The sequence below is a fragment of the Haemaphysalis longicornis genome, unplaced genomic scaffold (assembly GCF_048455015.1).
Source record: "Haemaphysalis longicornis isolate Haplotype H1 unplaced genomic scaffold, Haemaphysalis longicornis Haplotype H1 scaffold_4, whole genome shotgun sequence".
Classification (NCBI taxonomy): domain Eukaryota; kingdom Metazoa; phylum Arthropoda; class Arachnida; order Ixodida; family Ixodidae; genus Haemaphysalis; species Haemaphysalis longicornis.
In genome coordinates, this window is record NW_027526361.1 from 119,218,998 (window position 1) to 119,246,744 (window position 27,747).

At 45.1% G+C, this 27,747-nt stretch overlaps 1 protein-coding gene across 1 annotated transcript; it reads left to right on the forward strand.

Annotated features, from left to right (window-relative positions):
• The first annotated feature begins 2,003 nt into the window (after positions 1–2,003).
• On the forward strand, positions 2,004–27,747 carry LOC144180528 (uncharacterized). The gene is made up of 5 exons (XM_077708857.1): positions 2,004–2,366; positions 11,224–11,562; positions 19,352–19,372; positions 20,849–20,943; positions 25,149–27,747. Exons 1-4 carry the CDS (start codon positions 2,012–2,014, stop codon positions 20,938–20,940), a joined length of 807 nt encoding a protein of 268 aa, XP_077564983.1. The 5' UTR covers positions 2,004–2,011; the 3' UTR covers positions 20,941–20,943; positions 25,149–27,747.

The following is a 27,747-nucleotide window of genomic DNA, read 5'->3' on the forward strand; positions in this document are numbered from 1 at the left end:
TGGACGGTCTGTGTTCGATATCATCCATGTGGGTTGGTTTTAAAGCATTTCAAACGGTCATTTTGGCAGTCTCCAGGAAGATGAAAGGGTAAATCGAGGCGGGGACATGGCAGAAAAACCAAGAGAGCGTTAACTGAAGGAAATGTTTAAATAGGCTCGACCAAGGCTATCGACTTACTGCAACCTCAGAGCCCCGACGTTTTTCCATTCTCCTCTCCGGGAAATGTAACCTGCACCCAATTATATCGATGTAAATTATATAAATTATAGAGAAAAGTATTGACTTCCTTCCGGAAAGAGGTTGGCACGCAAACCTCGGCCTCAGTGAGAACGAAAACGACCAAACTCGAGATGCAATAACCGCATAACGAAAGCTAAAGCACTTGTGCCAAACTCTAAGGAAGTGACCGCAATATAAACGTAAACCATCGATCGACCAAACGAAAGTCCTTCCATTTTGAGCTGAGCTTTAAGCTCTTTTGCAGACTGCAAATGTTTGGTATACGTTATTATCAACCATTATATGCTATTGCCGGGAGCGTTTACCTTTTTCGATGGCTGCCCGCTCTTCCTCATAGCGAATCACGCGCGGCCTACCCATGTCACGCTGTCAGGTGAACTGTCCGACGAGAGCGAGGGAACCGCACCTGCGATATGGCCTGATGCGAGTGACAACGCTGATTGGGTCACATAGGGGCGTGATATCGCGCTAATCGGGCACGCGATCTGCGTCCCAGACGGGCAATCTCCGGGATGGTTTCAATATATAATTCTAATTTTGCGCCTCTAAGGGGCACAGTCAACACTTTATCTCTGGCCAATTCCCCGAGAGGGTACGTGCAAAACAATTCAAGCGCATCATTGCCCTCCCCGTCGCTGTCATTAGAGGACGTGGATAAAGTTGGCTTTGCCGCAAGTCAATCCGGCGTACGCCAGCACCGGCGGCGCAGTTCAGCCAATAGAAGCTTCACTTGCAAAACTGCGAACGTGTACGCTAACACGTACGATGTAGCCCCTGCTAGCTTTCATCCATCTGTCAATGAGCGTGATCCAAACGTGAAGGGCCTGCTAGCAGTATAGCGTAAGTCACAAACGGAGTGGTGCGGTAGCTGTATCATGTCCGCCCAGCACAGGCGGAAAGCAGCCACGCGGGTGGACATCTGGTGCGGAGCGCTCGGCCATGTTGTTACTCCGCTATATGTTAGGAGCCACCCTTTGGGCCCACCATGCAGGCTTGAGCAGTGTAGTCCCGGCATGTGTATTTCTGCGAAGTAGTGAAACCTTTGTCGTCAGTGGCGTCACTAGGTTATCCTGCGCGTATGTGCCCTAACTCAACCCGCACCTCAGGAAAATGGGTAAAATAGCCAGAGCGGCCATCTATCTTTTGGCAATCAGAGGCACTCATATTAATTTTATTTATTATACGGCGTAGTGCAGTGAACGGCAGAGAATTGATTTTGGCCATCGGGCTATCCACAACGTGCACAAAATATTTGTGTACACAATATTGTATTTTACCATTTCCCGTTTAAACTTCCCACCTGAATGTCATCTACACTGTCCATACCGATTCCTCTTCTCCTACTGTACACAACCCCGCCACCCGTACCACAAGGTGCGGAAGTATCAACAAACCCCAGACATGCCTCCAATTCATATCCCCTCCTTCGAGCAGTGTAGGGCTTCTGAGACCGAGCAGCTCGAATCCCGACATTAAGTGCAGCCTCGTGAGGGAGGTGAGGACGTCCCATAGACGCCAGAGCATCATGTGCCGCCTTCCACACGGAAAGGGTTAGTTATTGATCAATACACCGCTAATACAGCCTCCGCCTAAAGACGGCGTAATTACCGATAGGACACGAATAATCAGTAGCCCCTCACACTAAAGGGTCGATTGCTACGCAGTGTACTTGCTTCGACAACACCGCAATATCTTCCCTGGAAACGTCCATGTATACTTAATATCTTCCACGCCTTCCTTCACTTTCTGTTCGCAGGCTGCCGGGGAGTGATGATCCGTCGACTGAGCGTGCCACGCTGGGTTCGGAATGGCACGGACAGGCCCGTGGTTCTGGATTGCGAGTACGTCTACAACGAGAACGACCTCAAGCTTGTGGTGAAGTGGTTTTTCAACGACGGACTCGAGCCGGTCTACCAGTGGATACCCGAGATGAAGGCGAGGGAAGCCTTTGGAGTGCTCCAGGGACGCCTGGACGACGCCTACTCGGTGAACGCACGTGACCACTACTCGCAGTACCGGGCCATTCGCATACTCAGGCCCACCATGGAGCTGAGCGGAAAGTACACCTGCGTCGTGGCCTCACTGGCCGGCCAGGACGCCCGGTACCAGGACATGACCGTCTTCGGTGAGACTGCCTCCCCCTTATATCTTCCCGGATATGTCCGTTGTCGTTTTTCTCGGCAGTCTCGCGGGAGGTCTTCTAATCCGTGTGTTCTATTACGATGGGTGGAATGGTCGTCCACGTTACTACACTTAGGGCAGGTATTTCGTGCGAGTGACGGATTTCTCGGGAAAAGCGGGTAATTTCCCTCAGGTTTTTGGAGTGAAAGCTCTACTACACCATGTCTCACAAGGTCATTCATCGCGTCGCAGTGATCTTCAACGACCGCAGCGCAAGTGTGGCAGCTGTGTCGTCATTTCACGTGATCTGCAGCGGACGGGCGTTGAAGCTGCTCTAGCTCGGAGTCTAGCCGCTGCCGGACCACGTGACTGGGCGAGGGGGCAACGGCTGCTTCGCCGATGCTTCGGCGCTAATTTTCACCATGCGTAATACCGTTAGCCCATAAGCTCGCTCAATATTGATTGGTTCTGCGGTGGAGAGAATGGCGTTGGGAAATTAGTATAAGTAACCAGTTCATTTTATCTACATGACGCTCAACGAGACGGTGATGCACCGAAATTGCTGATTCCGATACATCCCGAATGCGCACCCTCGATGCAAGCGCACTTCCAAAATATCAAGAAGCCTTCCAACATATTGCTATCTTTTTTTTCGAATCTCATTTACGGAAAGAAAATTGCTGGTGCATGTAGGGGCTACGTTTAAGTTGGCCGCGTAGCTGAAAGCGGGTTTTTCTTGCGAAGGCGAGATGTTTAACACCGCCTCTAAAAGTTGCAGCACGCCTACTGTCATGGTCTGCAAATTTGTTTCTCTAATTTCAAAGAAAGCACGATAAAGACGCTGGAAACAACTGCGAACATTTTGCACAGCACACGCACCTGAATGTCTCACGCGGTAAGAACACGTTCCTCGTACTGCGTGACGAAATTTGCAAAGGCATTTAATTAGCGGACATTAGCTATTTGTAGTTTGATGAGAGACTTTTGCACATGTTTATCTTACAGATACATTTGTCGGCCCAGTTTCGCATGATGGCTTCAAGTGTTGCCCACGGTCTAATTAGTGACATCGTTTGTTGATATGAAACCAAATCAGCTCCTAAAAATTCGTCGCCCTTCCCTAGACAACAGTGCGGCGATGCGCATCACGTCACTTGGGTCGGCGGTCATTCTCGTTCGGCCTGCCCTTTCAAGGATGTGGGCTGACTCCGATCTGCTGTATCGGCACCCATTTCTCTTGCGCACTCACGATCTCTGGAGAGCCAATTTTGCGATCTAAGCCGGCCTACGCAATTATTATGAAATAATTGCGTAGGCCGCAATGAAATAAACGCATTTGCGCTCACTGTCTTTAACGAGCTTGAGTATACGCCACCCAGACCACTGTCACCAGTGCAGTGCTACCCATGCGGCCCACGTGTCATTGTGGACAACTGAACCTCTGACCGTTTCCGGGCCCCAACGCAATGCCTTTCAAAAGCAGTCTTGCCTCCGTTTACTCCTACTTGGAATAGATTCTGCCTAGCTTCCCATAGAAACCTACACTGACATCGCGCAGAACCTTCGTCTCCAGGACCACGGAGATGGGACAAGGTTGACACTGCCTCTGTTCCACTACCGCTTGCTTTTTACTGCCGTCCGTTTGAAACGAAGAATCTTCATGCTTCGCCCGTTACGAATTTTCGCACGTATACGATCGCATCAAAATCCTAATCGTCATCACTATTATCATTATTTGGAAGAAACACCTCAAAAGAAAAATTTACACCTAGATTTCCTTTTACTATGCATCGAACTGCACGTGCACTACACATTTATTATTGTTCAAGCTATTTGGAAGTAATAAGATTCGGTCTAGAGGGCGGCGAAATTTTATTTCAATGTAGAACACTCAATATTAGGGTAGTACGTTAATAATATACGTCTTTGCTGCAGTAAGGCAGAACCTACAAGTCAGGCAAAATATTAGAATTTTTTATAATTTTTCAAAAAAATCGGACTTTTTGGTGATGGTAAAGTAATATTATACAAAAGAACGTTCCCGCACGGGGGGATCAGACACCCTAACTATCGAATTCAGGTAGCGTGTACGAGGCTGAAAGAATTGAGCTGGTGGGTATTATCGAGACAGGAAGGGCACACTTGCGTACTCATGCATACTTTCGAAAATTAAGGGGAATAAATCCGCTAGATACATCGGCTAAAAACATAATCGGAAAGGTTATATAAATCGTTGTTTGGTCACATACCACCAAGCGCTCCTATATTTGGTTATTACAGCTCTAATACCCTCGGAACCGTTGGGAGCTGATCATTCTGGTCGCCACACAGTTTCATTCCTCAATATTATCTCTTTTAAACGACTGACTGCCTCATAATTGACAGCGATGACAAACTCTGTCACACCCTCACCTCCAGTTACCCGTGAGTGAAGATACAACTTATCGCATTGCAGCCAGATACCTTCCCTTATTGAAATCGACTACCGAACATCGGTTGCCCTCCATTATCCCCAACATGCAAATTCTGTCCATCCCCTGCACCCTTACCATATAGCTTGGAAGGGCTCTCACGCCCCAAAGTTGCCTCCTTTCCCAACACCTTCCCAAGAGCAGCTCCCAACAGCTCCTACCTGGAGAATCGGCTTGAGATGATCTCCCGAGAGCAGGTGGCAGCACGTGCCCACGTGTTTAAATATTCCGAAGGTGGCTATTGTCAGCTGCCCTTAAATATCACCATCATTGTGCAGTTCCATCCGCCATTAGAGTTATCATTCACGTAGCGCGGTCCCCACCTTGGTTTTGTGAGCAAAAATGGTGCCGTGACCAGGAGGAAGAGATTACACGGTTGAAGAACTGAATGTGAACCGCCACAGCGATGCGTGAGTGAATAACGATCGAACTTGACTGCTATCCCGGACTGTCGACTGCAGGCGACCATGAATAACAACAAAAAAAATTGGGCCCATCTCCCCGCGAGGGGGACTCGAGTAAATGCGCCGCATAGGGGGTGGGTGTATTGCGTTAACGTTTAGTGTTTGGGGAGTTGGTGGTAGTGAATGCGTTGTATCAGCAGCTTATTGACGTAGTTTGAATGAGTCAAGGATATAAGGCGCGTTCGTAGCCTTTCATTCTGTGTCGGTTTTGTGGAGCAGTGGGAAGAGCATCATGTACCTTGCGTTCCGCCCGCAGGGTCGTGGGATCGAAACCAGGCGCCGGTAAGTATTATTTTTTTATATAGTGTAGGGAGAGCAGTGCGGACCTGTTGTTGAGAGCGAGGTGGTAGCGTGATGCGGGAGAGGAGGAGTGGGGGAGAGGGCGCACCTGCGCGCTGAGCTGTTGCGGACGGATGGCCGACGCTGCATGTGAGTTAAATAAATGCTCTGCATTTAAAAGGAATTGAGGAGACGCCCCAAACGGTTACCTGATCCTGTGCCCTCAATAACCCTTCCAATACTTAGCGGATGCCCCCCGGAAAACAGCGGAACACAATGACAACGACTTCGACTTTTCATCGACCGTGATTCATCTCGACGACCACATAGACATTAGCGACGTCGAGGATGTGCCGGGAAACCCTTTCTCAACAAAGAAGCCTAGTCCGCAGCGATACTACCAGACTAATCGACGACATAAAATCACAAATGAAAGCGGATACACCATGAATTGGTGAGCTGATTTCTTTAAAGAAAATTCTAATCGAAAAAAAAACTCTCTCCTATCCACACCTTGAATGTGGTTGTACTGCGAAGCTCTAAACGACACCCACAACAATTAACCCATGCGGCGTCACTTGAATTCACACCAGTGGCATCCTATCACTGCTACCTCCCATCACGCTCTTCGCTTCCCTGTCTCACTCCTTGCTGAGCACGAGGACGCCGGTTACATTCCCGGCCGCGGCGGCCGCTTTTCTGATGGAGGCCAAAAGCAAAGACGCCCGTGTGCATGAGATTTCGGCGCTCATTAAAGATCCCCAGGTGGTCAGCCCTCCACTACGGCGCGCCTCATCGCCTGCGTCGCGTCGGCGCGCTAAACCCTGCAATCAATCAATCAATCAATCAATCAATCAATCAATCAATCAATCAATCAATCAATCAATCAATCAATCAATCAATCAATCAATCAATCAATCAATCAATCAATCAATCAATCAATCAATCAATCAATCAATCAATCAATCAATCAATCAATCAATGTCTCACTCCTCTCTTGATGAATTGAACGTAGGTTTGGCCATTGTAATTCGAATTTCCCGCCTTCGAAATGCTTGCGCGCCCCCTGGCTGAACAGCAGCGCGAGCGCGAGTTCTGTTCTTTTAAAGGACGCTAGTCTTGGGCAACTTACAGAGAGAAATTTTGGTCTGTCTGCATGTCTGTCTGAATGTGACTCGACTCAGCCACGCGGCCAAAGTGAAACGAAGTCTGCGCAATAGTCTTATCTACTCACAATCAAATCTAAAAGTCTAAGACCGGTTTATATGTTCACACTTGTCAACATTGTTGAAAAAGGACATGACATTACGCAAATATAAGATAGAAAACTAATACACAATGGATATTTACAGGGTTCCTTTATAAAATACAATCATAGATGCTTGATTTTCGCGAAATGAAATACTACATCCATTCCACAAAAAAATTCACACTGTCGCCTCCTGTCGCGCGCGCCACTACAGCTTCTGGCGGCATTTTAGGAAATCAAGCGGCAACAGTCACTAAAGGTTCCACTGGATAGGTTCCACGTTCTCCTTGGAACGCACGTGGACTAGGGCAACGCGGTTCTATAAACGTTGAAGTACAGCGCCTCGATTCACGCGCGTCTCCACCATACGGCAGCGCTGGCATCGAGGCACCCGGCCTGGAGCAGTGGAACGTTGTAAATTTAAATAGACATGAGCAAACCATTACCGTGTTTACCTTGGGAGGAGCGCGACGCAAGAGAAACATGAAAGGTTAGCCGGAAAGCGAAGTGAGGCATTTACTTGGCAAATGTCGTCTTTTGTCGACATTTGAAATGAAAGGAGCAGATACGCGGCCAATTTTTTTGCTTGCTTTCATGTCGCACTTGCCGGCGCCCAACTGCGGAGTTTGGAACGCGCCGTTTCTGGCTGCCAGTTTTAGCGTCTTTCCAAGGGGGAGGAAGAGGGCGACACCGCGTCTTCGGCTTCATCCCTCTCACTGCTTCCCTCTCACTGTTGTTTCATGCGTCACAGCCAAAAAGCGCCCTCCCTTTCCGCAGACGCTGAATCCAAACAACCGCCTGTCGCCTTCTTCTACACGTCTGGGCGTAGCGTAGTCTTCGAATGCGTAGCATTGTTTGTCGAGTTTGTCTTCAACAGCAGGGCAGTGTGGGCGTAAAACGTCGGCCACGCCAGGGAAAGTTATGGTGGGGTGGGGGTCAGAGGGGCAGGCCCACATGTGGTGTTAAACTGTAGAACACTGGACGGAGGGCCTGGGCCGCTCGGACGAAGACTCCCAGCGCCCATTGGTCACCCGAGCACAAGCGGTGGTGGCGGCCCCTTAGGCCAGTGGTCTCAATAAAAGTTTTTGTCTCTCTCTCTCGCCCACGCCAAGAAACGGCTCTACTATATCCCATTTTCTGCCAGCAGACGACCACTCATCAACCGTGTTTTTTAGTGCTCCGGAATTTTTTTTGCCGCAAAAACGGGCCAAGTTACTGCCTTCCTTGTTGTGCCTGACTATATATAATCTTTCATCGAGTTGATTGTTCCATTATAGGATGTGAGAATAAACATTTATTACAAAAGTAGCCCTCGGCTCCGCCATGCAGGGTGCTTAGCTTACCGCTTCTCTCTCTCTGTAGCATGCTGTGACCTGCATCGCGTGCTTGGGGGCTCTCACTCAATAGCGGAGGCAGCCGTGTGCCGCTGACTCGGCGGTTCGCACCAGGCGACAAACTTGGCGCGAGGCGTGCTGTGGCGCTGTGTCGCCTACAGAGCTCAGGCTAATGGGGCGTCGGCGCGGTCTGTCGCCATGCAGACGACCAGGGAGCGGTTCAGTTCAGCCTCCCGGTGGCGTGGGCGGCTCAATTATCGGTGCCCGCCCTAATTATCGCGCTAATATCTATGCCCGCGCACCTTCGCTTTCGCCCTCCTTAACAATGCTCCCCCGTCGTCTCGTGTGTCTCCCGCCTAGTGTGGAAAGCAAACACCACACTCAGCTCTTCACCCGTTAAAAATCTCGCCGCCATTTCGTGTTTCATGACAGCCATCTTTCATTGCCTCGTTCTCTCGTGGGAACGACACATCGCTCCACCACTGGCCTGCCCGCGTAAATGCCCATTGTCGTTGTGATAGTGTCAACACTTGGCGTGTTACTTTGTTAGGTTCTGACTTTCTCTCCTTCTCTCTTTGTCGTCTTTTAGTGCTGTGTTTATTCGCAGCGGACACAGCCTTTTCGCCCTCGTGTGTATCGCGTGTCGTCATGTCGTTTCGCGGGATAACGGCGTGCGCTAACAAGTGCTGCCTGCCTAGGCAAGCATTCGTGCCCATGGGCGTATGTTTACCTATCCTTGTTTACGTACTTTTTTCTTTCTTTATATACTGACGCACGTAGCACCATACTGGCTTTAATACCCTCATATCTGCACGCTTAGACTTTATTGTTGCCGCCATGATTGTGGTAGTACCTAGTACCGGCACCTCATTAAACAGTTCTTGGAGCGCGAATGCAGAAAAAAAACAATTAAAACTCCGTTAGAGTCGTCCCTTCTTGAGCTTTCTGTAAGGTGAATAGGGAGAAGGGCAAAAAGGTTATCAGCAGTAGCGATCATTTAACAACCTCACTCCTCTTTCTATTGCAGGTCCGGCTCTCCACTCTCCAGTACATCTGTTTCGTTAACCAGGCAGTGACATTAATCGTTCAAGTGTGATTTTTGTGGGGTCCGTACTGATACTCATGTGCATTGTGATTATGCGATTTTGAAGACGTCTAGGGCGTTGGTGAATTCCTAAAGCATAAAAAATCTAAAACACCAGGCGCCATTCGCAGTCTCCGAAACTAGAGCCATGAGCGGCAGACTGGTTTTCATGCTCATTTTACGTATGGGAACCTTTATTATCAGATGGTTTGCGAGGCATTCTTACTGTGTGTTTGTCTGGAAAAAGTTAAACCACGTGTTTAAAATCCGCTACCTACGCTCGTTTATTAAAGATATGCCGTCGTCGTTGCTCACGGGCACTCTATGTAGTGCCTCCATTCTACGTGGAGTACCGGGAGGTCTAGGTTAGAGGGACGGCATGCGACAGTAGTGGAAATAAACATTAACATGGTAAAACGCAGCTTTCAATTCCCTCACTTGGGGCTAGAGAACGGCAGTATATAAATTTCACAGGACCACAATCAGCGTACTTTTTTGTAAAAGTATAACCTTTGACATTGTCGTTTGCTGAAAGAACTGGCATAAACCTTTACTGGAACACCTTCATTACGTACGGATGCTTTTTCGGAAACGTGCCGAAGGTTTTCGATGCGCTCAAAAGTTACGCACACGAGAACTTGCTCAAAAATTTCGTGCTTTTTGCAGAAAATGCAGTGTTACTTGTTCGTAAACTTTGTTGTCCTAGGAAGGCCTTTGGTTTAGGCGCAACTCTTACGAGCTATAGAAGCAACTTCGGTTGCTTTAAAAGTCGCAACAGTGTGCTTGAATAAGCAAACTAAAGCGAACCCACCGGAGTTCACTAAAATGTACTCCGCATATAAAAAACATAAAATGGAACTACCCTTCGGATACATGTAGCCATCCACACGTGGGCACATGGAAGGGTCGATGGGTCGTGCCACGCTTGTGCCGGAACTATGCTACCGTGTTCTTCTGCAAAGGTACAACAGAATAAGGCGATTAGAATTCTACGTTCCCATCTTCGTCTGCATAGACAGTAAGGCTTTTTAGCCAATTCGCCTCCTTAGCAGCCCCAAATGCTGGCGATATACACTTTAAAGTATGCGTGAGGCCTAATGTCACTGTGTTTACTAGGTGAAATGTTGTTCTTCGGGAGCATAATGGGCCCTCACGCTACCCACGATATGGCTCTAAAAGGGGAACACAAAAAATAAATCATTTTTATTTGGTGTTATCGCTACTTCGGCCAACATAAGCTGATAAGCGGAGGCCGGAATTTTATGCATTAAAAATGCGTGTTATAGGCAGGGAAAACAACGTTTTAGGCCTCTAATCACGCAAAACTAGGCACAATACATTTTACATGCATGCAAATAACTTCGAACGAACACCTGCGGGGCCTGCATATACGTCAGGAAAAAAAATATGTCGTTGTTTATGATGGCGTAAGGGCTCCAACAGTTGAGCATGGCCGTTCAATTTTCCCATAAAGTGCTGGACTAATGGTGATGCACTAGCTTATTTCAGTAACAGTACTACTCAGATTCATATTCAATAGCCACTGTCGCTTTCTCGAGCGTCGCGTACAATGAAAAAGGCATAAAAACACTTAAAGGGGCCATGCTTGCAGAGAAAATACAGGTTTTGTCTATTTAAAAGATTGCCTCGGAGAATAAAACTGGCGCCGCTTTTAACGCAGACTTCACTCAAATAAGCACAATAATTATGGAAAAAGAAAACGGCCATGCGACCCACTGGCTTATTTCCCGCACTAGAACCTATGACGTATCATGGGCAGCTGGGAAAATTGGCTAAGGCCGGCAGAAGCAAGCGCGAGTTAGTCAGGACTTTCAAGCTTGCAGAGCGAGCTATTCTCGCTTAAGTGTAATGCATATTCATTTTATAGCAAATAATTGGAGGGAGGGTCGCATCTCCAAGACGCATCTTCATGGTATATATCCGGCATTGATTTTTTCCCGCCCTCTATGCTCGTTGCAGTGCCGGCCAAGTCGTTCTCCTTCAACTACAGCAGCTCTCCCACCACGGACCAGATGACGCAGTCGCAGCCCAGAACCGTGACCCTTGTGTGTGCGGGCCACGGCCTGTTCCCGAAGCCCGAGCTCATGCTGTTCGTCCTCGAGGGAGACAGGCGGAGGCCCGTCGGAGAAGCCGTGGTGCGAACATTCACGCGTGCCTCAGCCGAGGGGCTGTTCGACGTGGTCCTCCGTGCAGACATGGTGGAGAACCAGCTGCCGTCGCTTGCTGACGTCTTCGAGTGCATGCTGGAGATTCCTCACAGCAGCTACGTGCTCACGCGTCGGATCAGCCCTGCACATGGTCAGTGACCGAGCCCACCGCCCGTGATTGCTCCCCACAATACAAAAAGCGGTAGGCTGATCGGAGCATTTCTGGTACTCTTATACATGAAGCACACCAACATATCAGTAGATGATTCGTGGCTAAGGAATTGGGCTGATAAGCCGACGGACGCGGGTTCCATCCCGGCCGGGGTGGATGCTTTTGTGAAGAAGGCGAAAAGCGAAAATGTCCCGTGTGTCGAGGTTGTGGTGTACGTTAGAGATCTACAGGTGCCGAAAGTTAATCTGGAGCCCTCCAGTACGACACGTCTTGTATTCCAGGCGTAGCTTCGGGGCGTTCAGCCTGTCAATTCGTGTGAACCTGATGTGTAGTGTGGGCTGGTGTGTATCGGGTATCAGCTATAGGCATGGCGCATATTAAGACACAATGCCGACCCTGGTGTTATGTAATATAAGACTCGGTGTAGTGCTTCCAGCCTCCGACGCGTAATGGACGCATCGTTTTCTTTAGTTAGCTTGTTTGCTTCTAGGTGGCAGCATCATAAAGCCTTACAGAAAAAGTCAAGTGTCTCTGCTGCCGACGATGGCAGCACAGTCAGATACAAGGCATTGCAATTACAAATCATGCATATATATATAAGGCATTCGACATGTAATCGAAAGGCGTGGGTTCGGTTCCCACTCTGGGCGCGTGTTTTTCTTTCTTTCTTTCTTCTGTATATTAAAAAAATGTTTACTTCATTAACCGTAGTGAAAAAGAAAAGAGCCTAACCACACACCTATGCCTCCTTTGGCGTTGTAGACTGCTGCCCTATCTTTCTGTATTTCCTCAACGAGCCCCTCATTTCCTTACTATATTATTCTGCGAAAGCCTAGCGAGGGTCTCGGTTCTGGCAGCCTTGATGCCTAGGTAGCATAAGAGGGCTTCCCGCCAGTTACCCGCTCATGACAGGCTGTAGACGCTCGAGTCACGCCCCGGGGGTTGAAAAGAAGGTCCCCTTCTCCCCGTGTAGTCAGAGTGGCGCTGGCTACCACCCTCAAGTGTTAGATACACTTCTAGTAAATATAAATAGCCTAGAAAGTGAAGGAGAACACAGTCGCCCAGATAGCCGAATTGGTAAGGCATTCGACATGTAATCGAAAGGCGTGGGTTCGGTCCCCACTCTGGGCGCGTGTTTTTCTTTCTTTCTTTCTTCTGTATATTAAAAAAAATGTTTACTTCATTAACCGTAGTGAAAAAGAACAGAGCCTAACCACACCCCTATGCCTCCTTTGGCGTTGTAGACTGCTGCCCTATTTTTCTGTATATATATATATATATATATATATATATATATATATATATATATATATATATATATATATATATATATATATATATATATATATATATATATATATAACACAGAAAATAAGGGTTGGCAGTAAAGAAAACCTCGGAAAGCAAAGGGGAGGTTGTGTGTGGTAGGTCATTGAAACAGATAAAGAATTTAGAAAGAAAGAAACAAAGCAAAGAAAAAATGCCCGCCAGGTGGGATCCGAACCCACGACCAGACCGGTATTCTGCACCAGACCGGTATTCTGGAGGTCGTGGGTTCGGATCCCACCTGGCGGGCATTTTCTCTCCGCTTTCTTTCTTTCTTTCCAAATTCTTTATCTGTTTCAATGACCTACCACACACAACCTCCCCTTTGCTTTCCGAGGTTTTCTTGACTGCCAACCCTTATTTTCTGTGTTATTTCTACGAGCCCCTCATTTCCTATTCTGATTCCCTATATATATATATATATATATATATATATATATATATATATATATATATATATATATATATATATATATATATATATATATATATATATATATCACCCGGCGGGCATGTGGACATTTTTTCTCTTCCCCGCTTCGTCTAACTTCCATTCAAGCACTATATCTGTTTCAGAAAGTATAAAAGACACACTACATCATTTTTCCCTTTGCCGTCCCGGTAATTTTCAACGATCTATCGTTATTTCTTTCTGTTATATATACATGCTGAAATGATTTTATGTTTTTATTTTTTTGTTTTGTGAACATCTCACCAGTTACGTTTTCAAGAGAAGGACATGCGGCTGAATCTCGCCTTCCTGTGATATTACAAGGAGCGTTTACGTCAAGCCTCACTAGCAGAACTGAGCACACACTTAACACTTTGAATCACTCGGGGGCATACCTTAAAGTAGGTCTTGTTATGACCATCAACCTGGTTGACAAAAAATAACTTGAAGGTGTGGTAGAGTTCAGAAAATTAAGCCTAGCAACACACATCGACGAAGCGACGGGCAGGTGGCGCGTGTCTCCGCCTTGTCCTACTTGTCGACGCTGTATCGGCGCGGTTGGCGTGGTGCCGCCGAACGACGCTGCCAAGAAGCGCGGAAATAACCTTCCCAGGTTAGACAACCGTTGGATTAAAACTTTTGGAACCGTTGCGCTGCGGAGTACGAGGTCGCGGGTTCGATTCGCGGCCGCGGCGGCTGCTTTTCTGATGGAGGCGAAAAGCAAAAAAAGCGCCCGTGTGTACGATATTTCGGCGCACGTTAAAGATCCCCAGGTGGTCAAAATTAATCCGGAGCCCTCCACTACGGCGCGCCTCATCGCGTGTGTTGCGTCGGCGCGTTAAACCCCACAACCAATCAAATCTTCCGGAACGCGACAATTTCGCAGCCGTCATTGGTCCCGCCATGCGACGTCATCCTGGAGAGTGGAAAGTGAGGAACAGTCCCCCGGATTTCGAGAGAGAGAGAGGGAGGAACGTTCAATTAGCTTGTATTTTTAAATATGAAATTGGAAGACCTTTCTAATTCCTGCACCGATACTGAAAATTCTTATGTGCATGTGAACGAAACGAGGAACAGACGTAGGGCCAGAAAAGTACCTTTAGGAAAAGCGTTGCTTAAACATTTATAAAGTCAGAACATCCATCGTTGCCCGGTGGCATGAATAACGATCTCAGTTGCAATCGAAAGCGAAACTTGAGGCTAGATAGGTGCTGATTGCGGGAACTTTCCAGGCATTTATCAGCATTTAGGCAGTCATACGCAGTATAAAAACACCACAGGAACCCATCGTAAACTCTCATTCACGCTCTTAGATCAAAATGGTGTGATGTAAGTAGAAGGAACAAAATAAGGATTTGCCTAAAATGCGGTCTGTACTAATAACGTTTAAAATTTTCTACACGGTGTGCACTGCGTCACTGGAGTTAACTCGCGCAAGAATGCATCCCAGCGGCCTCATTCACGGTTACAGAAACCGTCAAAATAAGAAGAAAAGAAAAGAAAACTGCGCAGAGCTTTACAAAACCGCGCCCTACATTCTGTCAGGGAAGCTACCGTACTGATTCACTTCACGCAGCATTCCATAAATAACATTTCAAAGAAGCAGTTCCCTATTTGGTCGAGACGTTGCTGCCTTAGAGACAGACTGAAAAAAAAGTTTTTTGAGACTGGGTTGAAATAAAATACTACTTTTAGATAAAATGGAGTAAAACATAAAAATGATTATCCATTATGTCGTGGCTGTTCATGACAGGAATCAATTTTTTGCCCCTATCTACAATCTCTGTGCATTTTTCTTTTGAGCGTGGCAGTTGACTTTTCCTTACGTATAAAATCCGCGTAGTGAATGGCAAGTACTGAGATTCGAATTGAAAATCTGGAAATGGAAAGCCGGCTGTTAGAATCTGAAGTGCTGTCTCCGCAATCTGGTTCCATTTTGGCGTAGGAGCGCTGCCCCGCTTACACGCTTAGTGATAAGGGCATTGAAACGTCCGCACATGCTGTTAATATAAATTTGAATTATGTGCCGCGTTTAAATTCTCGACCCACTGCTTATTGCTTTGCTCTCACTTTAGCCGAAAATTGAACAGAGAAGGTAAACTTTGAAAAATTAATCCTTAAAGGCAAGGAGTAATACAGTTGCTTATTACGGGCTTTGATTATAAAGCTATATGCTGCTAACATGACATCCATCCATACATGCATGCATGCATGCATACATACATACATACATACATACATACATACATACATACATACATACATACATACATACATACATACATACATACATACATACATACATACATACATACATACATACATACATACACATACATACACACATACATACATACATACATACATACATACATACATACATACATACATACATACATACATACATTGTCCGTTGTCCCTGAAGAAGGAAGTGTATGACAGCTGCATCTTACCTGCGCTCACGTACGGGGCAGAAACGTGGAGGCTCACTAAGAGGGTTCAACTTAAATTCAGGACGACTCAGCAAGCAATGGAACGGAAGATAGGTGTAACATTAAGGGACAAGAAGACAGCGCAGTGGGTGAGGGAACAAACGCGGTTTAAGGACGTATTAGTAGAAATTAAGAGGAAGAAATGGTTGTGGGCAGGGCATGTCATGCGAAGGCAGGATAACCGTTGCTCATTAAATGGATCCCTAGAGAAGGCAAGCGTGGCAGGGGGCCGCAGAAAGTTAGATGGGCAGATGAGGTCAAAAAGTTTGCGGGGATAAATTGGGCGCAGTTAGCAGAGGACCGGGATAATTGGAGACTAATTGGAGAGGACTTTGCCCTGCAGTGGGCATAGATAGGCTTGTGATGATGACATACATACATACATACATACATACATACATACATACATACATACATACATACATACATACATACATACATACATACATACATACATACATACATACATACATATATACATACATACATACAAACATACAACTTTATTTCAGAATAAATTTCACTGTACATTCGTGTCCACAGAAGCGCAAATCGCTTGTGAGAGGGTCACGGAAGACTCAGAATGCTCGCTCAGGGGTAACAATACCAGAGGCAACTCTTTTGCCAGACAAACCAGAAAAAGAAAACACCCTACACACCTCACTATAACAAGACGCACATTCGAACTCGTGAAAGTTAACAATATCTCCAATTTTTGAATTTTTGAAGTTCACACACAAGTTGATAGAGCTAAAGACTATCAACAAATGGGGCAGTAATTTCAAATAAATATTGAAACAAAAAAATTAATGAATATGTTATATAATATGATAATGATAGCAGCATAAGGCTATGTTATCAGCATAATGATATACGCTAACACGTCGTTCCTGACTGCTGCCGCTTCTTTCTGTATTATATCACCGAGCCCCTCATTCCTAACCGAATTAAACAGTAACACATATCTAATAAGCAAATTTAAATTTAGAAGTCTTCCTGTAACCTTAAAGGAAAACATTCATCGACAATGCAAACAAAGTGCGGACCGAGTTTGCGGAAAATTTCAATTACAGTTGGATTAGTAGAAAGATGCGTTAGGTCTTGCAGACGGCGTACACTTAGCTCTCCTGGGGGTACGGGACTACTAACCAGCATCACTGCGGGGATCCCTTCAAGAAATGTTCCCTGCTCTCATCACTAAATTATGCGGTGGTCCCTCAATTTTTCTCCAACCTCATTAAAGTTAGACGTGATCACTGCACTGCTACTAATTTTTTGACGACAACAAGAAAGTACCTTAGTTTCCGTCGGTTTTGGGTGCCACCAAGTAGTTAGGAGCAAGAGGTTAGCCCATGTTTCTAAGAGCCCCGTGTTCCCACTTTTAATGGGTCTCGGTTTGTCGGGTGCTTCTGGCAATAGCGGGTTTCCTTTGTTTCTTTGTTGCTCATATCTAATTAAAACTTCTTTGATTGCCCCTATATCCGGATATTGAGTGTGTGCACATGCCCAGATCCACCCTTTAATGCCGCGCATCACCTAAAGCGGTGACGCGCGGCATTAAACACTCGTCTTTTGAAGGAGCTCCATCTTGCTGGTGTAGTATAGGGCTTGATAGCTGATTGCAGAGCTCCATAAACTACACAAAGTGCGTTCACTTATGTCTGTTAAGTACGGATGGTTCCAAAAGCGTGCAGGGATTTGCACCATAAACTTTTCTCCAAAAGCCATAGAAAGCCACATCACATGATTCGATCATGAAGTGATGTACAAGTGTCACCTCAGAAGACACACCGAACAGGTTCTTTATAAAGTTAAGTTAGGAGATATCTAAAATTAGCGCAATGACATCGTAGGAAAGCAGTATCTTCACATAGGCGGAAAAAGTATCGCAAGGTTCAGAAAAAGAATTCGGTAGGCAAACGACGCTTGTATCACACGAGATCAGAAGTATAAAACGACTATAAAAGCCCACTGTCGGCCCGAACGGCCTCTCTGCTCCCTGTGTTAGTGATTCGGGTGTAAACACTACTCACAACAAAATTATTCCTTTTATATTTTTCTAAAAAATAAACCGTGACTTTCCAGTCAAGAATGAATAATATGTTCGACATCTGTATGAGAGAGAAAAAGAGAGAGAGAGAGAGAGAGAGAGAATAAATATTTTTTTTACGTATCGAAGCTATAATAGCTGTGACATAGCCATGAAATCTCAGAATGTTAACTTGGAGATACAGTGCAAGTAGTACGACATAATCAATATTATTAGCGTTTGGACATCATGGACTGAAAGAATACGGAGCTTTATCACGTCAGAAATTGAACTTCGTGCCGTAAATGGTGAAGCATATGTGACACCTTATGTTCTATTTATTTTATTTTTAGTTCGGTCCGGGGACAGCGGTATTAAGTGAGAAAATGTGATTGTTTAATTGATTGATTGATTGATTGATTGATTGATTGATTGATTGATTGATTGATTGATTGATTGATTGATTGATTGATTGATTGATTACGAGGTTAACTCGCCGACGCTACACAGGCCATGAGGAGCACCATAGCGCAGGTCTCCGGATTGATTTTGACCACTTGGGGATCTTTAACGTGGGCCGAAATGTCGAACAACCGGGGTTTTTCGTTTTTCGTCTCCATCGTAAAAGCGGCCGCTGCGGAGGGAATCTAACACACGCTTTTTTGATGTGAGAAAATTTCCTGGTCAAGTAATTTCTATTGTGCTCAAAGATCTTCTTTATAGTTCTTTTCTTGTAAGTAGCTTATTTCTACGTTTTCCCAACGTTTCAAAATTGCTCTTCCGCTGATTCGTAGTTCATTTTCTCCACATCAAACACTTGTTATTTGGCATGCTTACAAGAACATTTATTTCCCTCATTTTTAAGGGTCATATTGTGCGTACTGACCCCAAATGTGTCCATATCTTTTTGCACCGCAACACCCCTAACCTTAGTGCCGGCATTTGTGGGACGTAAGATAAGCTTTATCAATATCATGTTCGTTGATAATGGGACAGTCGGGCTGCTGGCGGTAGTCATTTTCAGCTACTGCTTCTTGTAGGTTTTTGCGGGGTTCCCCTTCTAGGTCGGTTTCGGCTAGTTCTATTAAATATAATTCTACACCGTGGTTTTCAACCATTGCAGGTCCATTTTTGCTGTTATTTATTTCAATACGGGTGGTTTGGTATGCTTTTGGTACGTTTATGCTGTGATATAACCCCCATAAGCAAGTTCAGTTGACGGCTGGCTGTACTGACTAGGAGACGCATATACGCCTGGTGGGGCAGCGGTGAGGGGAACGTGGGTATGGGCCCGCTATATTGGAGCTGTTTCGTCTACAGCAAATGCTTGCTCCTCTGAGTATCCTTATAATTTAAGCTCAGCCAAAGAGCATCGTGAGGGTAACTGCTCGTAGTGATCTTGCCGCATAGTTCACTCTCGTTGCTTCACCGTCTAACTTTTCTTCCTTTCCCTCACTTATTCCAACGCAGAGCTTACCTGGGGAGCCTATGGTAAGTGGCTGTTTCATTTATACGCTGTTATATGTCCTCCCGTGGCAATACAAGACTTGTATCTTCGTTCACAGGAGCAGAAAATGAGCGCCCAGTGTCTTGTCATACCACCGTCAATTCCGCCGCCGCACACAAAATTCTGACACTTTTCCTGAGATTGCGTCCCCAGTTAGGTAGCCGTGTGAACCAAACGGGTTGGCTTGAAACGAAACTGGACTTTCAATGTGAAGGAGTGATAGGGAACATGGCTTGAGAAAACAAACCCTGCCCAATTCGCTCGGCAATGACTGAGGAGCTATGCAGCAGAAAGGAGTATCCAGGAGGAATATGCAGAGATTTCAACAGAACTGATCACTGGTGAAATAAAAGGACATGGTTACATAGAGGCGTGTCTTTGACAGCGAAAATAGTAGTTTGCAGCTAGTGGGCACACCCACGAACAAACATTTAGGCTAGTTATTGAATGGAAACATTTTTCGCGCCCATTCCGCGTCATTCTTTCAAAATTTGCGATGTACAATGTATAATTCTTACATTCAAATGACGCTAACATTGAAGTGTTGTCTGTTCTCGGTCGTTGCAAAAATACGACAGGAATTTTGAGGAATAGGATGTTAGAACGGTCTCGTACTTTGCAACGCATATGTCCTCTATAAAGGCCGCAAGTCCAGGTGTTCCAGTGAAAGTTGGTGCCACACGTTAAATGAGCACCGTTTACCTAAAAACTACGCCAGGTAGGCATTTATGTCGTCGGTAAATTTTGTCGAGATATACACGCGCGTTCTTAAGGTTTAACAAAATATGATTTAAAAACGTTGCCGTTTCAATGGTGAAAAAAGAACGTTTGTTCAGAAGTTCTGGACACAAACAGAAGACTACTAGGTTAGAGTAGGTTATTTTTCTAGCTTATTTTGTTTTAAATATTCATGTCGGGGGCCGTCGTTACAAAATTGCATATAACATCTCGATTCAGTGCATCAGGTCGAAGAAGCTTGAACAAACGTGGCTGCAGGATGCACTACTTGGCATTGCCGGTTCTTAAGTACTACACGAGGCAGTTATATCCAGGAGGAAATATTTTTATCGCTTTGATTAGATAATATCAGACTAGGGCAAAATTCATATGCCTGACGTCTGGCTTAGATGACTGATAATGGCGATATGGTATACTGCTGTTTCAATATAAAACCAACTGAAGTATTGTTCGCGACTTTTAAGAGGAATCCTGGAGGAAAGGTTCGACGTTCTTTCATAGCCAGTGTATAAACGAATTCACTTAACTTAGGTTACACACAGCCACACATATTTGATGTCCCCCTTGGCTTCCCTTGAATTGGTTTATATGAGCCCTGGTAAGGCAGAGCTAGTTTGCATTCAAAGGCCTTCAAAGTTGGGGACTGCGGTGGAGTAGTAATTTGCAAGTTTCGTCCGTGTCCTCGTGTGTTCAATCCTCATATTTTTTCATTGTTCGAACAGGTTCTTCCATGGCATCGTCAATGTCAATCCTGTGGCTGCTGTCCTGTTTCGCATCCAGCTTAAGCATCTATATCGTTATTGTGCCACATTAGACGGTGAGTAACGTAACCTTAGAATAAATCTTGCTTCAGTTATTGGCGCATCAAGCAGGACACGTTCAATTTCATATGCATTAACAAACAAGTGAAAAGACTACAAGAAACTGTGTTTATTCTATTTTCGGAAGAGTTTTTGTGTTATTTTCAACCAACCTTTATTGTTTAAATTTTACTTAACATATGAAATTCACCATGCAAATTGGGCGTTAGCCGTAACTATAGGTTATCCGAATGCTAGCATCATGTACTCTTTGTGGCCGCAAGCACGATCTGAGTTCTCAGCTCCAGAATGCGGGTATATATATATATATATATATATATATATAGGTGTCGTCCTGTGTTTATGATAGGGTGCGGTCAACGAAGGAAAAAAATTCATGCACTTTTTTCTTCCGGATCAATAGCAACATTTACGTTCTATATGTGGTCACAGCATGTTGAAAAGTATGCGCACAAACCTTGCATTTATATGTTGCTTGCTAGCCGCGCTTGCAGTGTGCAAGTCTGAGAAAGACACACCTCCGGCGTACTGCAGGCGATGTGCCACGTCAACTGTTTTTTTCTTGCGGCGACTGTACAGGAGTAATATTACACACATCCAGCCAGATGTTTTTGATGCATGTGATCAAGAACAACCATGGCTTAGATTTGTAACGCAAGCAAATCCAAATTCGCCTTTTAAGAGGCGAATCCTGGTCGTTGTAGCTCGTTCGTTGTCACGCTGCCGAGCCACCGCCGCTATCAGGCGGCTTAGCAACGTGACGGACCCAAACAAACCACACGGCGTAGCGGCGTAACGGACCGAAACAGAGGCTTCGTAAAACATGCGTTTTGTATACTCATAACCGTTGGAAGCTCCTTAGCCGCTGGCGCTTGTCTTGACCTCTCCGTTGTTTAGAGCGAAGAAACGTTCAGGTACAATTGCGGCAAACTCTGTGTAAGTCACCGGCAGCCCCCCGTCGATTTAGTTAGGAGCAACCATTGGCATGATTTTTACTCAGTAAAAAAAAGTTGCCGCCAAAAACGACACGTTACAAACTACGCAGTAAGGCTCCGGCACGTGCCAGGTGAAAGCAAGCACTAAAAGAGCAGAAATCCCGCTGGTGCTGTTCCACGCAGGGGGCGCGTGAGCACTGTGAAGGTGGGAAATTTCAATTGCATTGGAGAACCCTGAGTTCAATTAATCAAGAGAGGAGTGACACAGGGAGGCGAAGAGGGTGATGGGTGGTAGCAGCGAGCAAAACATGGCGCGACAGCCCATTTTAGGGAATCACTGCTCTGCCCTTCCGACAGCATTCACGTTGAGTGGAACGGCATGTATTTTTATATCATTCGGCCGCTTTGGAGAGTAGGCTATGGAAGAAGCGAAAGCGTGTGGAATAATTGTACAGACCGAACGCAGGGTCCATGTGTATATTTCCGACGCCAGTGCTAGTATAAAGCGTTAAGTTTGTTCCCGGTGAAATTCGCGTGGCACAACAAACAAAAATAAATGGGGGAAAGCAAAATATTCGGTTTTTTTTCTCATTTGTAGGGTAAATTATTCATTCCAGTTTTTCGCACTTTGCATTAACACAGCCGAGCACTTTCTCGAGCTTCACCGTGCTCCTGCTTTTAATTATGCTTATTCTGGACGCTAGCACATGTAGTTGCTTGGGTCTGTTTTGCGAGTTCCACACAGTAAGCTTCACATCATCATTTTTTGAGTAGCGTTTCGGGTACCCTTGTAGTACGCTTAAGATACGTAGTCAAATTTTTGACTGGAATTTGTGTCAAAGAATAGGTGACCCTGCCTATTCAGATATGCTATCTAATAATGCATTACAGCTTTACTTTCATGCAGAGGGTCTCAGAAGTATGGTGAATATATATGTTTTATTAAAGCCCTGCTGTAATTTCACGATAGTTTTCATCGCGCCTTGGACAGGGATTGTAAATAAGTATACGCGGCTCATAAACTTAACAAAATTTGCGCAATAAGAAATTGGCGAAGCGGAGATTAAAAGAGCCCGACATTTGTGCTCTGACGATCCTCAAGGTAGAAACATAGGCTACCTGGTAACTAGAGTAATGGGACATAATTACTAACGAAACAGTAACAAGGGGAAAAAGAAGAATCACTGCAACGCTAGTAAAGTTTTTAGTGTCGTCAAGTGTTCTTTTTTGCCCTTGTTACGGTTTCATTAGTAATCCTGTTTCTTACCCCTGTGATTCCTCTAATAGATATTTTTGGTTCATTAAAAGCAAATGTTGTTCTTTCTTTGCAACCAAAAAGGAGTGGTGCAAGGGTGCATAGCTTGTCCCGAAGAATTCGTAAACAGCGACGTCCCAAATTCTAACGGGCGAAGGCGATCAAAGTCCCGAATGATGCAGTCGTGCTTCCAGCGTGGTAGCAACTCGAAGGGGCAATTTTTCTAAGTTGGATAACTCTCAGAAGTGGATAGATTAGCTTTTTTATACAAGCGAACTTCCGTAATGGCAACAGTGCCAGTATAGGGACAGATGCATGGACAGGAGGTGGGAAAACGACTGGAGCAGCAGTACACCACTATCGCCTCTTTTCTATCAGCGGAACACTAACGTAAACTGGCCCACTGTAGGTACGCGTATACAAATAACTAAATATGAAGTCTAGTCGTGACGACAAGTTTTACAAATGCGCAGGACGGCGTCATGCGGAGAAGGAGGAAGTGCCGCATAGAAACTGAAAAGGGTAGAACTGCATGATTCGGCTATCATATTTCGTCATGAAGGGTATTATTTTCATTCTTGCTTCCGGAGAATTCATTCTAGGATGAAATTTGTCAAAGAAAGGATGTTGGGGAGTAAACGGAAAAAAACTCCCACTGAAATTCATTGCTGTGTATTACCGAAGAGCACCGAAGACATGTAACATATTATCAAAATTGGTTAAATTACTTCATAACAATTGCATGACGAAAAAATGGCGCGATTTATGCTTTGCTTCTCTAGCAAACACGCTAATTTTCTCAGAAATTAAAACCTAATGGCTGTCTTCGTCCCCCCAGATCAATCCCAAGGCAAAAATTGAACGGAACATTGTTAGGGCAGCACTGACTCGTCAACGCAACGTATACCGACGGGAGGGAAACGTTTAGTTGAAGTCAGACATTCCTGCGATTTTAGCGACTATTATTGGCCATATAACCTTCGCATTGTGTCATCTCGTTTATATTTAATAATGAAGAAGTACATAACTAGCATATATAATAGAAATGAAATTTTGTGCTACCACTGCCCCTTATCATCATCATCATCATCATCACCAGCCTATCTACGCCCTCTGCAGGGCAAAGGCCTCTCCCATTATTCTCCAATTACCTCGGTTCTGTGCCAACTGTGGCCAATTTATCCCCGCAAACTTCTTGATCTCATCTGCCCATCTAACTTTCTGCCGCCCCCTGCAACGCTTGCCTTCTCTAGGGATCCACTCTGTTACCCTTAATGACCAGCGGTTATCTTGCCTTCGCAATACATGTCCTGCCCACGTCCATTTCTTCTTCTTAATTTCTACTAATATGTCTTTAACACCAGTTTGCTCCCTGACCCACTCCGCTCTCTTCTTGTCCCTTAATGTTACACCTATCATTTTCCGTTCCATTTCCCGCTGAGTCGTTCTCAATTTAAGTTGAACCCTCTTAGTGAGCCTCCAAGTTTCTGCCCCGTAGGTGAGTACCGGTAAGATGCAGCTGTCATACACTTTCTTCTTCAGCGACATTGGTCGGCTGCTATTCATTATCTGAGCATGTCTGCCATATGCACCCCACCCCATTCTGATCCTTCTAATTATCTCTGCCTCATGGTTGGGATCTGGGGTCACAACTTGGCCTAAGTAGATATATTCGCTTACAACTTCCACTGCCTCGCCACCTATCTCAAACTGCTGTCCTCTCCCGAGGTTATTGATCATTACTTTAGTTTTCTGCATATTAATTTTCAGGCCCACGGTTCTACTATGTTCGCCCAGTGCGGAAAGCATGCTTTGCAATTCGTCCCCCGAGTTACTTAGCAAGGCAACGTCATCAGCAAATCTGAGGTTACTGAGGTATTCTCCATTAACCCTTACTCCCACCTGTTCCCAATACAACGTTCTGCCCCTTTTACCCTTCTCCTAAAAATTAGTGTTTCTTTTTCACCTTTCTGACCTCTATTTATTACTTCAATTTGTTGTTTTTTCTTAGGAAGGAGCTGAAGACCTCTACGCTGTACCGAGGTGGCAGTGACTGAGTGTTGCTGTGTACGCTAGCAGAACATCGTTGCTACATCACTGTCACTGACGAAGATTGAGTGAACTCTACGGATGAACACAGTTTTGGGCAAGATAGTGTGAACGTGAAAGTGTCGAAAACACCGTTCCACAAAAATCGACGGCAAATCATTGCGTCTCCAGAAGACGAATTTCGTCTACAGCAGCGAAAACGTAGCGCCATCCCTGTATGGTTCTTCTGCTACCACGTTCCTCTGTCTCTTCTATCGCCTAAGAATTGGAGCGGCGGCTCGTTTTTGAATTGATGAAAAAATACACGAGGGTAACGACGTATATAAAAATTTTTCTACAGCGTGTCATTGCTTGACGGGATGAGAGTGTTGCTGATGGGACTAGTCCGTCTTACTAACAAAGGGGAACACTTCAACTACTTGATTGATCCTATTACTGCTGGTAGGGTTTAGGGTTCCTACAAACACGTAATTGTAATGACTATACGACAAGATACCCACGACAACATTTTCGAATACCGAAGCAGAAGTTTAGAAATCCGGTGCCAGAGCACTTGCGGAGATTAGGTACAAGACACACACGTGAGTTCACTTTTTATGATCGTAGCTGCAGTTTGTATGCAAAAATTGTTTCTAAAGACTAATCTGTGAAGTAATCGGAACCGAAACTGTCTCACTAGCAGGGCGTACGGACGGCAAAATTTATATTTGCGAATATACCGTGTAGAATTTGGTTCTAACGTTTGCTTAGTTCATCGTAGAAAACACTTTAATAAACAGGGTACCAATGTCATACACTACCAGGCCAAAGATCTAACATATTGCTCTGACTCACGGAAGGCCTCCCTCTACGGTCTGTGCCACTCCGTTCGTGAACTAGGTGCCACTTGAAAAAATGGAAGTGTACGTATAGTAGTTATGCTTTATAGTAAGTTTGTTTCCGATGATTTTTTGAAGAAGGCCTGTGCGAATAATTCGTTTACATTAACATTGGTGGTGTAAATAGTAGAACGTACCACGGAAATTTGAATTGGATTCTTTCTTTGTGTGATAGCGCTTTCAAAGCACTCACCTGTCTCAAAAGCACTGCCGCTTTTCTGGCTGCGTTTGTTCGGACACCACATCAAGATTGAAATTTTAGTGGTAAATAATCATTAATGTATTCCGCAACGTCAATGGTTTTTGTTTCTGGGCGTTGCCTAAACAAAAATGTCCACAAAGAGAAAAGCTGATTTTTTTTTGTGTTCGGAAATATTCACAGGGGACGTCTCAAAAACTACATCATTTTATTGACGCGAGCTGCAAAAGGGGGCGCTTCAAGAATGTTCACTTTGCAACTCCTGTGTTATGTATTGCAAAATAACAATGTCTCTGAGGCAACCCTAGTGCATTAAGGCAGCCTCAGGGGTGTACGAAACAATACTGACATTTTCTCGGAACTGACACTGAGGCAACAAAAATAGTCTGACATGAATACCTTCTTAAAATATTCAATATACAGTCTAAAAAATGGCCATGGTAAGTTAAAATGACAGACAAAGAAGGCTCCTTGCAAACGTCGTAAGCGCCACAATATCATTTCAGGTAAGGTCCAGCAATACATTCCTAAATTATTTCTGTCGCATTGTGCCTAAATTTGTAGCACATCTCGTAAAAACACTGATCTTCAGTAAGGGGTAATTTGTGCGTCAAACTTACAGGACGCCGTGTTAAAGCCATACGCTTAATGTTAACCTTGTGGAACAAACATCAGCTTAAGAACCCAGCTTTGGAATTGTAGTTGGTGTTGAGATAATGCGCAAGAGGTACGTGAGCTGCTGGTATCCTGCAAATTCTGAAGCATGCACCCGGTGCAAACCATCTTTATTGAACTCTGTAAGACATGCTTACTTACACAAGGTTTAAATGCTTTTATTGTCCCCAAGATTCTGGTTTCCGCATAAGCTTCAAGCGAAATAGCGAAGGGGGAAGAACAAAGCTCGCGCGTAGGAAAACAAAAAATGGTGAGGGGTTATTCAAGCACGTGCATTGGAATTATGTTACATGGGCCCCAGAACATGGGTTTAAATAAACGACCCGTTAGATTCGAAACTCCATTGAGCAGGTGCTATCCCGAGAGAAGTTTCAGTATTATGGGTGCGTATCCTGTTTTAGTTACGTCTTTACAATCATGAGTGCAGGGATACCGCTTTAAACTGTCGTGCGCTGGCAACTTTCTACAGAAATAACATCCCACGGAGAGTGCTGATTAGAGAAATTTTTGAGTTGCAGAGCGGGCACAGATGGTGTGCGGATCTGCAGGTTAAATCTGCAGATTACTCAAAACATCCTAATCCTCTCACACGAAAACAAACCCTTCAGTCGCTTCGCAGTGATTGTCATACCTGTATCAGTAAAATCGTAAATTTCCAAGTGATTTCTCTGTCTTGCAGAAGGGATCGGGAATAAATGGCCGAACAACGTTCGCTTTCGAAAATATTCACATACACAGCCAACCGATGTAAAACAACATGCGGTACCGAATACGTTGTAAAACATATGTTCCTCTTTCTGTTAGAACAA